The sequence below is a fragment of the Malurus melanocephalus genome, unplaced genomic scaffold (assembly GCF_030028575.1).
Source record: "Malurus melanocephalus ecotype Western Australia unplaced genomic scaffold, MMel_1.1 scaffold_38, whole genome shotgun sequence".
NCBI lineage: Eukaryota > Metazoa > Chordata > Aves > Passeriformes > Maluridae > Malurus > Malurus melanocephalus.
Window position 1 is genome coordinate 2453161 of NW_026623270.1, and position 15116 is coordinate 2468276.

Genomic DNA, 15116 nt, shown 5'->3' on the forward strand with positions numbered 1-15116 from the left:
AAAAACTGTGATAGTGCTTTGAAAGATCTCAATCAATAATCCTAACACACTTTCCCACAGTTCACAAAATTAAAAAAGAAAAATCAAAYACAGTGAGGGCATAGATGAAAAAAACAGTGGTATTATACCAGGGTAAATTCCCATGCAAGCAATACTTAACATTACAGCCTCAGTTAAATCAGCTAACTAAGGGCATGCACAGTATCCAGTGTTTTCTCAAAGGCCCTCATGAAAATTGCACAAACCTGGTAATTCCACTTACAATCAGTATTTTGATCTGGTTTTTTTTGTACTTCCTCTATAAACACCATAAATATAAAGCAAAAATTCTTAAAATATAAACTTCAATAATCATATTTGATTGCAAATATTTACAACATTTCAAATCATGCTGTCAAACTAAATGCTGTCATTTAGTCTGCAACATTTCTCAAGGGACCTACAGAATGTTTCAAATGGGATGGGTCTTGAAACTTTATTTCTTCTAAACTACCTGCAATTGTAAATGACTTAAGGGGGGAAAAAATCAAGTTTACCATGAAAATCTTAGAAGCTCAAGGCAGTCCATTTTCTCGAGACAATCAAATTAAGAACTGGCAATAGTTCTTGCTGTTCCTATCTCTATTAATGCTAGGGAATAGCTCACTGCCTTAAATCCTAGGCTGGTTGTAAAAGTCACACCGCTAYCACCATTTTCCTCCACCCCACGTGCCCAAATTTCTACACAAAAATTACAGAATGTATCATTATTTACAACTACAACAATGAACATAAAAGGAACAAAACAAACTTGTTTAAAATCTAGGACTGGAAGGTAAAAGAGCCCAAAGCCACATTCATAAAAGGTATGAGAAACATTCATTTAGTCCAGCGGAACCAGTTTGGTAAAGTCCCACATTCTGTCCCACAGAACCATGAACTCATTACATAGACAAATAACTGGTCATGCAGATTATCTTCCTCAATTTCTATTCCAGTGTGTTTTGCCTTCAGCAGTACTATTTAAAACTCAGCACAAAATAGTACTTAAAAAYTTACTATTCTGATCCAAGACTACTGATACACATAAAGTACCAACCTAAAGCCTTATTTTGACAGCATTTTTCAACAYTTGTGTTAAATATCGGTGAAATGATGGTATTAATACTACAAAAACAACCAACCTTTAAAAACATCAGCAACACACAGTCTAAATGGTTTATCCACTGATCTCTGTGGTGGCTTGAAAGAATCTGCAAATAAATTGATAMGATCTTTTAGAATTTCTGTATTTAGTAACTACCTCAGCAACTTCTCAGAAAAATTAATTATGTTGCATTCCAATGACCTTGTCTCACATTTTCCCCAAAATAAAAGTTGTAACATGCACAAGACTAAGATGTATTACTTTTTAAATTAGGAAAACTGCACTTACCAATTTGCTCTAGCAAACACTTTCCTTTGTACCATTGTGTGAGGTCACTTGACTGACTCCTTGTGACTAGATTTTCCCCACCAAGGCCACTTGTTGGGATATATGCCACATCTGATTCCTAATAAAGAAAACAACAGATGTTAAGCATACATTAAYAACATGATCTCCTAGCAGAAGCAGGAGGTGCATTTCTTTCATATTACACATCTAATCTTTAAAGGAATGGTTGTCACATTCGTATTTCCTCTSGAGAAGGCAGGTTACTCAGTGGATCCATTTCCTTTCTGGTTACCTCTTGCCTAATCACAATGCTCCAACAAAGAGTTGGAGATATTTAAATGTGACAATAGCAACATTAACAAATAGAAACTGAGTTCAGGTAACAAACTCCTCAGTGTCTGRCAGGCAAAACTTAGGGTTGACTTCCTGCTTTATGTACAGAGATTCCAGGAAGACCACAGYCAGTCCAAATGAATAGTAATTGGAAGTGAGAAAATGTGACTGGAGGGCTCCAATGAGCTCACAATCCACACTGACATTTGCTCCAGTAAAAAACTCTCTACTGTCATTCATGTACTCTGTAACGTTAAGATAGACCATTCTTGATCTCTTCTGACTTGCAGACAACAATCCCAAGAAACTACAAATGATCTGAGTACCCCAAAGATTCAACAAAGATGATGACACAAGGAGTAATAAAGAACTGACTACCCTTACCCAGGGYTCAATGTCACCAYACCAGTAAGAAAGGAATTGGCTCTRTTACATGYGCATAGTGGTAACAGGAAAGTGACRAAATAATCTGACTTTAGGAACACTCATCACACCCAAATGCTTGAACAAGGCAACCAAGGCCTCAAAAACACTTTACCTTAAAGCCAGCTTGCTTAAGAAATTGGCCGAGCTTACTTGTAATTTCGAGAAATCTTTCCTGTTGCCAATTGACCTAAAATAAAGCACAGATTATGATATAATAATAAAATGGTAGATTTTTAACCATGACTTGAACATACAGCTGCATGTCATCAATTCTGTAGTAGAAACAGATGGGTATTTATAAACATGAGATTTCCAGGGGCATTCATACTCGAATATATAAGAACACACACTAGCAATTACTGATCACAGACAGCACACCACTAGAACTGCAAGCCCTTTAAATTTCAACATCAATTTCTTTTTAAAGGTTACACAGAATTCAGATTCAGCAAGATATATTCAACACAGTAATAACTTAAAATATAAACAGTAATCTTTAACACACCTTAYACATTTAAACAAAACTATTGTGGTCTTGACCTGAGTGACCATTAACATGCTGTTGAGATTTGCACAAGTACAGAAGAGACCCCTGCTCATTTAAGCACCAAAACTAACCTTCTTTGTACTGTGAAAATACACCTATAAATAAAAAGAATAGCACTGTAAAGACTAAACATAAGGGACAGAGCTGAAAAGCAAAGAAACAATACTTTTAGCTTCACAATATTGATCCTTAAACTTAGTGTYCACAAACCTAGACAGAAGCCCTTCACTTAAATCAAGAATTTAAACGTGTACCTGGTCCATTTTATTGACTGCAACAGCCAGCTGTGTCACTCCAAGAGAGCGCACTAATAATCCATGTTCTCGAGTTTGTCCACCCGTYTCAAATCCTGCCTCAAACTCTCCTCTGCTGGCATCCACAACCAAAATTGCCACATCAGCCTACATTAAAAAAGAAAAACAATACAAAAGAATCAAAAGTGGTTAAGAGGTGAAAGTAATCTGAGTAAATACCTCAATCAGCAACATCTCACACAAAATGTACTTTACACAAGAGGAATCCTGATGTGCTCCAAACATAATTGGAACTGCTCGGCWGCACCTGCCCACTTTGGTGAGATATTATGGCATTATGTCATCTCATGTCATAAACCAGCACCTYCTGATTAAACACAAGCCAGCTGTTGGTTTTGGAAACCCCTTCCCTTCTATCTRCCCAGTGTGGACGCTGCACAGATCTAAACAAAAGCAGCCTGGTGCTCAGAAGCTTTAGAACACAATGTATGAGAACAATGCCCAGTTGTCCCTGCTTTAGTCTGGACATCTTTATARCGAGAAGCTGCAAAAATTACAAACAAATCACCACACTATAAAACTGGGACAACCTCCTGACCATATGCTGGATGTGAATGCTTCACAGTCCACTCAACGCAACGGAGCATGCCAAAATGACAAGGTGGCAAAGAGAAAGCAGCCTAATTTATCACCTAGACAAACTCTCTGCCACAACATTAAGAGCAAATTGTCTACAGCACTGCACAGAAGTCAGTCTGTAAGCACCAGGAAAAAACACAGATCTMTCTTACTGTTAGCCTTAAATGCTGCTAATATTTCTTGTACTTTTCCTGCTTTGGTAAGTAATGGCCAGTTGGATTACCATCAGGTACCAAGTGACTGCAACAGACATGAGCAACAAAGGTACTGGTGTCAACAGGCAGATGTMATTTCTTAGGACTGAGGAGATGGGCATAATGGAAAGAGTGAATAAAAGTGGTACTTTCTCCCTTTTCTTAAATGCTTATGCTTCAGAATGCCAGGAAAAGGAACAGAGTTTTGCCCCTGAACTCCCCTCGCCTTGTCCTTGGCATGAAAWCCCCACAGCTCATTCAGGGACAGCAGGAGTGTGAGAACGGGAAAAGGATAGCTGATGCATTTCCCCAGAGCTACCAGCCTCAGAAGTGAATTACAGTCAACTTCTCCTTCAAAAAAAGGACAACCTGCATTTTCAAAATTATTAATTATAAAAACAGTACCTCAGACCTTACTGAATGTGTATCAAAGGCCAGATCCTGGCCTTGATAAGGCTGATTTGCATTCTGAATAACAGCAGCTGGGGATTCACCTCCTAACACATTCCCCACAATAAAAAGGCACTAAACCATTTCCAGCCATTGCTTCAGCACTATGCCTACTCAAATAGGCAACAGAAAGTTGCAAAGTTTTAGTGATTCCTTRACAGGCTTCAGATTAGACCAGCTCCTCACCATTCTGAGAGCTGAGGGAACACAGAGATACCAGGCTTTATTTGGTCAGCCCCATCTTATGCTGAACTGATAAAATTGCTGGTGGATCTGATACTCTTCTCCCAGAACTTCTGCCTGTATTACTTCTCCCCAAAYAGAAAAAACTATTTAAATAACAATTGTAAAGATAATAGCAGACAAAATGAGTCAACACTTTCCACTGCTCTGAAAGTAAAGATCCACTTCTAATTTTAAAACTCATAAAATTGCTACAACACATWTTCCACTGTATAGGTGACTATTTAAGCACTCCATCTAATTTGCAAACATCTGACTATTCAGCGCCTAACCAGTGGGTCATAAGGTCTGAATTCTCACCCAGGCTCTGCTTCAGAGCTAAAGCAGAACTTGGGACGACAAATGAGTCTCCCTACAGCATAGTTCTCTATCTGTGAGATCATATTAACAGCACTCATCCAAGTACTCAACAAAGATCCAAAGACATAACCCATATTTTAGACTGTTATGAAAAACACAAGGGAAAAATCTACACATGGCTTAGCTTTGGGAAAAAAATTTGATTCAATCTCTTCTCTGACAAATCAATTTTAATATTTAAAGAAGGGTGTCTTCAATTGAAAAAAAAATATACTCATTTTATATCATGTAACCATGCTATTTTCCCCCTACSTCTGATGTATTATTTCCACACATAACTAATCTATATGAGACTGGTAAGTGCCACACTGAATTCAGTGGGTAGTGTCCAATATTTTTGACTTCACCTACTGTTCCTAAAACAAGGGGCACGCAAGTCTCTGCAAATATCCTCTTGACAAGATAGATGCATTCTGTATAAACTTTGTTATCTATATTTTCTCATCCCATACAAAATAAACTGTTAAACAGAAGAATGTGTTTTGCTTGAACTAGAAACCTTTTTTCTTTAAGCTCAAAATCACTTAAAGCTGTCACTGACAAGACCAACATCCACAGAACTACTCACTGAGTAGCCATATACCAAATGTGAATAACTTTCAAAGCTCAACTGTGATTTTATCAGTCTGCAACTTATTAAATTACTTCCATAATAAAACCATCCTCCCAAATGTTAGCATCAAAAAAAGCAAGTACCTTTAATGTCTAACAAACACACTTTTTGAAGTTTAGAAAACTCAAAGATATGTTAACACCATTAATGATTCCATTTCATCCTAGATTTTAAAAGAAAAAAATAATTTAAGAAGAAGTTACAGATAATACTGATATTGGAAAAAGCATTTTAGACCATTTCTACCTGTGCAGCCCCTGTAATCATATTTGGAATGAAGTCTTTGTGGCCTGGAGCATCCATCAGTGTAATTACTTTAGTCGGTGTCTCAAATTTGGTCATTCCCACATCCATTGTCACTCCCCTTAAACAAAGCACACATGCAATGCACCATTAAAACTGCTTTGAAAACTTCACAGAGATATAAAGTAAGCTATTAAAAGCATAGCCATGAAATTATACATTTCATATCTTTCACTGATTTAGCCTGCACCATAAAGCAGAGATACCTGCTTGTTGGAAGAGCAGACCTCTAGAGATGCCTTTTAGTAACTCCAGTTGTGAAGAAAAACACCCAGAATAACCAGTACTAACTCGCACAGCAAGAACATGAAAATGGAACTGTATACTTAAATCATTACTAATTAAACTTTTGATATTTAGTTCTTCAGAAAAAAGTATCAGAGTAAGAGAAACATAGCCAAGTTTAAAAAAATAAGTATTATGGGACTATAGAGATAGAGTTACACATTTGTGAAGATCCACATGCAGGACGCCTGAAAACCAAGGATAGCAACACCCTTGTTCTCAGTTCCACATCTTGCTACACCACATGTTCTGCATGACACACAGGTTAGGATTCATCTGATCAAGTGCAGACRCCTTCTATACACGTCTGTATGTGGGTTAGTCAGCTGCATCTCCCCTTACAGATAATTAGGACAGACAGAAACTTTCGAGGGACAAAACACCTTGTAGTAGCAGATACTTTTTGTATGCTACTTCCAATCACCAAAAAATCCCAGCAACAAAATAAGCCCCTAAAATTCCAAACATTTACAGATGACTCCAGAAAATTTTTCTTTAAACATAAAACTCAGAGCSAAGAGAAAATAGAATCAATCAGAAACACCAATTCAGAAAACTCACTTCTTCAACACAAAAATGTAATTTTAAATTTCTTATTACAAGTTAATAAAGGCATTTTATAAAGCATACAAATCTAATTGTTAATTTAATTAATTTGTAGATTTTATTTTAAAAGTAATGTAAGTCACATGTGATGAACAGACATTTCAATGATTAGTTTATCAGACTAATATTTTCCAACCAATGCTGTTCTTTCAGAGAAAAAAGGTAACYAACATTAAAATGTATTTTTACCTTTCTCTTTCTTCACCAGTTTCATCCAAGACCCATGCATAGGCAAATGAAGCTTTACCAGCCTTTTTAGACTCCTGTTCATATTTGTGCATAGTTCTTTTGTTCACATTTCCCAAAAGATAGAGCAAATGTCCCATTAAAGTACTTTTGCCTGCATCAACATGCCCTGTGGAGGAAAATAAATTATATCAATTTTATTAATTTATGYGATTTAGGTATAGCAAAAGAAATATACTAAAACATATGACCATCACATGCACTAATAATGCTTCTGCAATCCATAGAACTTCATAATCTTGTGAGACACAGACACAGGGAGACAGTTTATTGTAACAGCGAGTTAACTTGGCTGCCCTAGAACACCTCCAAATTCATACTAAAAAAACACTGCAACAATCAAACCAAATCGAACCGAACATGTTCTATTGCACACTCAAAGGGAAGCTAATCAACCTTAGTGACCAAGTCAAAGACATCTGAATGCATTCCCTCCAAAGAAAGCAGTTGCAACTGAAAACAGTATGAGATTTTCCTTCCCTGGACAGAGGACACTTTTGTTTCTGTATCACTTCCAGATTCAATCAACATACTTTTTAAACTTTGTAAAAAATGTAATGTAACAATATTACCTATTACAACCAGATTCAGCAGTTGCTTTCCTCCTTGTCTCTTCTCCAGCTCTGCTTTCACATCTATTTGTGGTTTTGCCTTGCTTGACTTTTTTGCTGGAGTAGGCACCATATTCTGCTCTTCTGAAACCTGTACTACTTGAGGTGAAAGAGTAGATTTTGAGACAGTCTCAAGTACCCCAGAACCTACGTTTGTATCTTCAAGTAACAGTCCTTTCTGAGGTGTGTTAGTATGGCCATTTTCATCAGCAACCGCACTAAAGAATAAAAGAMAACACAAAGAATGCAAATGACAAAGGAGGCATAGAAATAAAGGAGACAAATAGTTTTCACTTTTGTGCAAGCCCCAAAGAGTATGTGAAAAGCCCATTAAGGTGGGTAACTGATAAGCAGCTGGATACAAACTGCACAGATAMCAGCTGCGAACTTCTTGTCTGAAAAGATGTCTGAAACTGTTTACAGAAGTAATATAAGAAGCAATCTTATAAAATACATGAAACAGATCAACAAGCTTTCCATAGACTCTTCCTTTAACAGGAAGGGAAAGGACAATTTTGYRGAACAACCACAGAAAGCAGACTTCCTCTAAACTAAAAGCCCGAGACAACTTCGAAACACAGATCCTGAAACAGTTTCTGCATACAACTACGGCAGCTGAACATAGTAATGTTCCATTGTGAGAACACCATTATAACATAAAGAGTTGATATTAAGTATRTGTAAGCTGTAATTGAAAGTGCAATGCTTATATAGAATTGTAACAGATGAGTTAAGATTTGTCAATATTGAGAAAATTTGTTTCATGCATAAAACAAGACACCTAGGACTAGAGAGATTTGGATTCTCACTCCCTTTTACTAACGCCCTGTTCTCCCACTCATCATAACAGTAAACAATCATAAATATATTGGTTTTTTTTTTCCTATACCTTTTTTTAACTCARTTTTGTAAATGAACTTATTTTCTTGATCTATACAAGCTTTCTGAGAATATAAAATGTTATTCTTCACCTATCCTGGAAAAGGTGATCACCAAAAACAAACACTAAGTAACATTTTCAAGACAGCAAAAGTTTTCCTACTGCCTGACAGAGCTGCTTGGTGAGGCATTAATATAAGCAACAAGACAGAAACAGAAGCAGTTATTACAGGTGTGCCAACATTATATCACAGCAAATGTCAATATACAAACTACTARTTATTACAGAAATTAAAATCTCTACAAATTACTGTATTTAAAACTTTATCCAAGGGGTAGAAGCTTCTTCCCCTGGAAATCCTTTCAAGTTCAGTACCATCATGCTGTAGACTGCTTTCCCTGGTACGGGTTTATGCACAGTCAAGCATTTCCACATCCACAGTGAAATGTTCTCTCTCCACTTTCTGTTTACATGCCACAATTAACTCCCCAGTTTTAACCTTTTCAACTTCTACAGACAAAGCTATCTGTTTTGGTACTTTAGAATCCCGCATTGTGACATCTCTACTTTTATTTGACACTTCTTCTCACTTTCTGTCTGTGTAGGWGTATTTGCATGGCATTAGTCCCTTTCCATTACATAGATCCCATGTAACAGTACAATCTAAACATGTTAGTCTACTGAACAAAGTTGTTGACGAGTTATGATCTAAAMAATTATACACTATAAATGTTCAGATTGAATGCAAATTCAGCTTCTCATTACAGCACTAAGTACCATGGGACATTTTATGGCTCTCCCTTCTTCCCCACAGCTTTAGAACCCACCTGTGTTATCAATACTGCAGCAAACTGATTGGTTTTGACACCTTTTCATAAGGCTCAGTAGAGTTTTTCTCTTGATTGTGAGACCAAAGCAGAAATGCCAATATTCATTCTTTTGGCTACAGCTCCACAAACCAAGGTCAGGGCCTTGCCCCAAGGCTGGATACACAGGCATGCTTCCCAAATTAGCTAAGCAAACAACATGCTTTATGCCAGCCCTGCTGGTTGCAGGGGTATACCAGTAGGTATCTGTGCTTCTGCATAATGGATAGACAATTCTGTATAAAACCTATTATATACTAAATAAAATATAGATTTATAAAGTCTATTTATACTTTTGTATTAAAGTCTTTTCTAAAGAGAAGTTACTCTACCCAAATATTCTAAACCACTTGAAGGAGAAGGTCAAATTTTTATCGAACACTGCCTTGAGTCACACAATCTTGATATTCTAGAATTTACACTACAAGGCAAACTGTTCTGAATCACCAAGTATAGCTCCAATGTTACAGGGAATATTGCATCTTGACAAACTATGTAATTTTCATAACACTTGGTTTACTAAACAAAAAACCAGTTGATCATTATTGCTTTACATGTAGCTATGAATATAATATCTAGCATGCTCACATTGAAGAACCAGGACTTGTGCCAACATGCAAAGGTCACACTGTAATGCAAATATGGTATTTTACATTGGTATCAAGTTTTCTTCCTTGAAAGTCTAATATTTGAAGTTCTGGAGGAAAGTATTTGTATAAGAAGTCATATCAAGGTAGCCTTACAGTTGGCAATAGTTTTCTCTCCTTGTCAGTGTCTGCATTTCTTCCCAAACCAAATTTTCAAAAGTGGAAAAAAAATTTAAAAGGCAATTATTTAGATGAAGCTGAAAGTAATGTGACTCAAAAGCGTAACTCTCATGTTTTTCTRTAGCTTACCAAAATATATTCAAGCATTGTCACATCAGCCCATTAACAGACAGCAATGTATTTTCAAAGAGAAGTTATTTGTAAGCTTCTAAATTTTATTTCATTAAGCTAGATGATGATTCTTTCTCTAATCCCAGATGTYAAGCTCTTCCTACAGGCCAAAATGTATGCCAGCAAGGATTCCCCAAAATAGGATGGATTTGTGGTAGAATTCAAACAAATTACAGTATCTGAAAGAACCATGGTTGCTGCCAGAGACATGTACACTTTCATTTCTAAGTGGCTTTTATTGCAACCACCACTGCTTAAGGCTGCTAAATAGCTTTTATTTTGGGTGGTGCAAAGAAAAAGGGCTAGATGCAAATGAAATTCATGAAACATTACTCCAGCCATCATTAGGCCTTGCTGCTTTTCCAAGGGTGCAGTATTTGAACAGTCAGTGCACTGCTAGAGTTTTAAAAGTTTCAKATATTACTGTGTTTTGGAAAAATGAAAACAACTTGTGCCATGATAAACCTAGACTTGCCATTTCAGACAAGAAATACCAGAATGGACAGAGCATATGATCTACTTAAAGAGTATCTCTACTAACACAATTCAGCTTTTTGTTTACCTGTGTCAGGGAAAGGAAGAGCAAGTTTATTGCTAGGTACCCAAACAAGAAATGGGCAGATGAAATTCAGTCTCATAGAAGTACATGACGAGAAATGCAATAGTACAACACTGGCAGTTAGTTATGTTTCATGACAACCAGATGAGTAGCTTATAGAAAGCTTGATAGTGGCTCAGAAAGTGCTAAGGACTTAACTTCTGACAGCCTATAAACAAAATTAATGATATTGGAAATGCTCTTCAGTTAGCCTATTCCCACAAGTTTTTTTAAAATTATTGAATTGAAAATTTCTGTTAGAAGGGTACCTAGTGTATCACTAGTGCAGGCAGTTGAGTATATAACCAAGTGAACTGTACTAGAAAGTATCTTTGGTAGCAAAGTTTCAGCTTGGACTCAGCTATGAMAACCTACCTACCATATGAAGAAAAATTTATATTGGAGGAAGACCACTTCCAAAGCAATTGCTTGCATCATTGTTTGAGAAATTGATGGAACTACCAAAAGCAGTCTCAGTTTGTGAGCATCTGTGCCCATCTGCCACGTCACTGCTAGCTGGTAACATGGAGCCACTGACTGATTATGTAACTCAACTTCTTTGAAAGTACAGAACTATTATGAACCTTGCATGTGCACTTAGATCATGTAGTCAAGAAAGCCTGAACATGAGCAATTCAGACACAAATGTCAAAACAACTTTTKACAAACCATCTCTTTTGGAAATCAGCTGACAAACCAAAGCCTGGCAAGGAATAACATTTTGTCAAAATTAAAACTGCCACACCAGAAACTTCCTATGTTGTCTTGCCAAACAGGACCATAACAGTAAACTGAATAAAATGTTATGGTTACACCACTATTTCCTGGGGAATATTAATAAATACAACATTTGTTGCTATAAGACATATTAGAGGGCAAGTATTGAAAGGTTCATACTCCCATGCATTCAAAGCGGAACCTGAAAGCTTATCTGCTCAATATTAACTCTTCAGAATTTAGCTTATAAACATTATTTTCAATCTTCTAGTCTGGATGCTGGGTGAATTATTTTTACACAACCGACTCTTTCGGAGTACTTACAGTCATTACAGAAATGTCTACATTTATTTCCCCTTTCAAAATTATTAATTACAAAATATTGGTCAGGCTAGTTAAAATAATCAACCCTTTTTTGGTAACAACTTCTTCTGACTTCCTTTATTAGTTAACAGAAAGAAGAAGCCCGGTAAACAGTTTTGCAGGAGCATCAGTTTACCAGCAAACTCTGGTACAATTTTCTGTAGACAATCCTACTAATAATACCCAGCAACAAAGGCAATCAATGCTCAAAGCAATCAATGTCCTCTAATAACCCATYCATTTTAAATAAGATTCACTAATAACACCTCATAACAACACTAAATCATAGATTCAACAACTAGTCAAAGAATGAAGGTTTTTACTAATGCAAGACTGCTGCTTTTAAAAACAGGGTCCAAAAATTACCTTTAAGATCCCACGCAAGTTACCAACCAAAAGTAGTTCATATATACTAAACAATCTCCTTCTAATGGTATCTGCACCAGCACCAAATAAATATTTTGGGGTAAAAGTAGGGGGCACAGCTACAGACRTTTTAGAATCTATTTAGAATGCTTTGAGTAATTTATACCAGTGCTTTTGGTCAGTGACATAAATTATGTACTTAAAAAGCTGTGTTATTATARATCCTCTGCAATAAATTAACAATGAAACAATAACATTAAAAAGATATGATAAACGTCAAAGGAACAAGTCTTTTTTAGATGTTAATAAACACAGATTCCTTCTGTCCCTGACAGGTCATCCTTATCCTGCTAATAATGCAGAAAATAATTGCAGAAGAAAAAAACCAACCCTAATACTCATTCAATGGAGGTGGAGGCTCATGTTTTGCTTTGTTTTTCAAGTCTAGAAATATATTATTCTCTGCTTCTATAACATCAAGGTCATAGTGSCTTGGCAATGCCTCCACAGTGGTCTGTTGGACCGAAGAACAAAGGAGGCCCTCATCAGACTCCTTGAAGCAGAGGTCTTTAAGACATGCATTTATGGGAACTTTACCATTTAAATTGTGTCTTCCTCCATATCAATTGATTGGCTGTGCTTCAGATCTCATGCTCTTTTACAAATCAGTCCACTTCTTACTTATTTCTTCCACCTGAAGCTAAATACCTAACGTACATGCAATTTACACAGTAATAAGAGATTTGYTTTCAATCAGTTTTTCAGCAGTATCACTAAGTGAGATGAGTTTTAAACCATCTTCACAATCAGAAGATGATAGGACAGTTTAGGTTGGAAGCAGCCCTTAAAGGTCATCTAGTCTAACCTCCCTCCAATGAGCAGGRACATCTTCAATAAGATCAGGCTGCTCAGAGCCTGGTCGTGTCTGTTTTTGAAAATTTCCAGGGGTGGGGCATGCACCRCCTCTTTGGGGAACCTATTCCAGGGTTTTAACACCCTCACTGCAAAAAACTTCTTCCTTATATTCAATCTACACTGACTCTGTTGCAGTTTAAAACCATAACACCCCTTGTCCGGTCAGAACAAGGCCTCCTAAAAGGTCTGTCCCYATCTTTCTCATATACACTCCTTATGTACTGAAAAGCTGCAATAAGGTCACCCCAAAGCATTCTCTTCTTCAGGTTAAACAACCCTAGAATTCTCAGCCACTCTTCATAGGAAAGGTGCTTCATCCCACTAATAATCTTGGTGGTCTCCTCTGGGCCCACTCCAACAGGTCCATGTCTTTCCTGTGCTGAAAACCCCAGAGCTGGATGTAGCACTCCAGATGGGGGTCTCACAAGACCAATATTAAGGATCTATCTAAAGGATTTACTCACAGGTCCAGAAGGTTTAATCTTTTTCTGCCACTGACCTATAAGCAAGTACGATACCAACTATTTCAGGGTCCCTGAAAAGAAGCAGAATGGCTGAGTACCACCATGTTGGAGACAATCATCTTTCATCAGAGACTGTCGTCACTAGCCTTTCCAAGAATTACTTCCATCTACAGATGAGGAAGCATTCTTTTTATCTCCTCCTTCCCCGTGGAACAGGCACACGTGCTAAGTAAGTATCAGAGACACAAAATTCTGTATTTGATCTTTTTTAGAAACAAATATTTTAAAGGGTTATTATCAGAGATTTTAAAAAATCAAGCATGACTACTTAAGATTAGCTGGTAGGTCTTCTTCACTCAATATTCCTTTCTTTTTCTAAACCTCTATCCAAATTAAATTACTATACAGAAGTCCCCGTGAAAAGCTCTAAGAAGTTTAGTAGGAACATAAGAGATGAAGGTGTCTGGAACTTCATGATCAAGTCCAATTATCAAATACAGAGCCACTGATTAGTAGACAGAAGGCAGGGGAGGGAATTATGCTTCCTTTATATATTTCAAATCTCAAACAGCAAAGAAAAAAGATTTTGAAAGTCACAGAAGTTTTTCATTTGGAGCTTATTGCATCTGAGATGAATGAAAGTGGTGTCTTTTAGCAATGGCATTTAGCAGCATAAAGTAATAATGAATAACATCAGCTTCACAGCTTGCATTCAATGTGCTTAAGTAGATATTGCTTGCTTTCCACTCAGTTATCAAACATGCACAAGATACTGTAAAATAAAGACCATCCTGCCCTCTTACTACCAAAAATGTTTCCAGATCAGATCTACAAACACTGTGGGATGAGGCTGGGATGTTGGCACATATACTTGAGAATTTTTTGACCGCAGGATGAGCTATGGAATTTCTTGCCACAGATTAGGTGGCTATTATAAGACTTATGTTCAAAACCAGAATAAGGACACCTAAGAAAAATACATTAACCATTCTTAATAGAATCAGACAAAACCAAAAAACTAAATAAAAATTGTGGAGAAACACAGAACACTATGCAATGATATTTTGTGGACCATACTCCCAGCATACATGCCCTGTCCTTACACATTTCTTTAACTGTTCACTGCTAGCTACTGTTGTAGGTAGACTCTGATCCAGGTGTCTGTCTTCTTGCTCTCATGAGACATCCCCTCAACAGTTCCAAGTCAGGATAAAATTAGAACCACTCTAATTTAGTTGTAGCATAAGTAGGACCAATCTCTACAACAGTTGTACCTTGGACACCTGTTAAGTTAATAAAAGCTGCAGAGGAAGGCAAGGTTTAGCTATAAGTGATTGTTTTCCCCATTAACTGTTCTTAAATATGTTACTTCCTTTGAAGAACAAGCAATTACAGTTAAGATTTATTGATTTCATAATTCCACTTAGAGAACTAAATTTAAAATAAACGAACCCCAAGAAAGTTCAGTATTCTATGAAGCGGATG

At 36.7% G+C, this 15116-nt stretch overlaps 1 protein-coding gene across 3 annotated transcripts in view; it reads right to left on the minus strand.

Annotated features, from left to right (window-relative positions):
* HBS1L (HBS1 like translational GTPase) overlaps window positions 1–15116 on the minus strand; it is a 58552-nt gene that overhangs the window by 9293 nt on the left and 34143 nt on the right. For all 3 annotated transcript variants that reach the window (XM_057364410.1, XM_057364412.1, XM_057364413.1), the window contains 7 exons: window positions 7486–7742; window positions 6857–7022; window positions 5720–5837; window positions 2975–3121; window positions 2286–2360; window positions 1415–1532; window positions 1164–1232 (listed from right to left, as the gene is read on the minus strand). In XM_057364410.1, the coding sequence (XP_057220393.1) occupies window positions 1164–1232; window positions 1415–1532; window positions 2286–2360; window positions 2975–3121; window positions 5720–5837; window positions 6857–7022; window positions 7486–7742 (950 nt within the window). The remainder of the gene's footprint in view (window positions 1–1163; window positions 1233–1414; window positions 1533–2285; window positions 2361–2974; window positions 3122–5719; window positions 5838–6856; window positions 7023–7485; window positions 7743–15116) is intronic.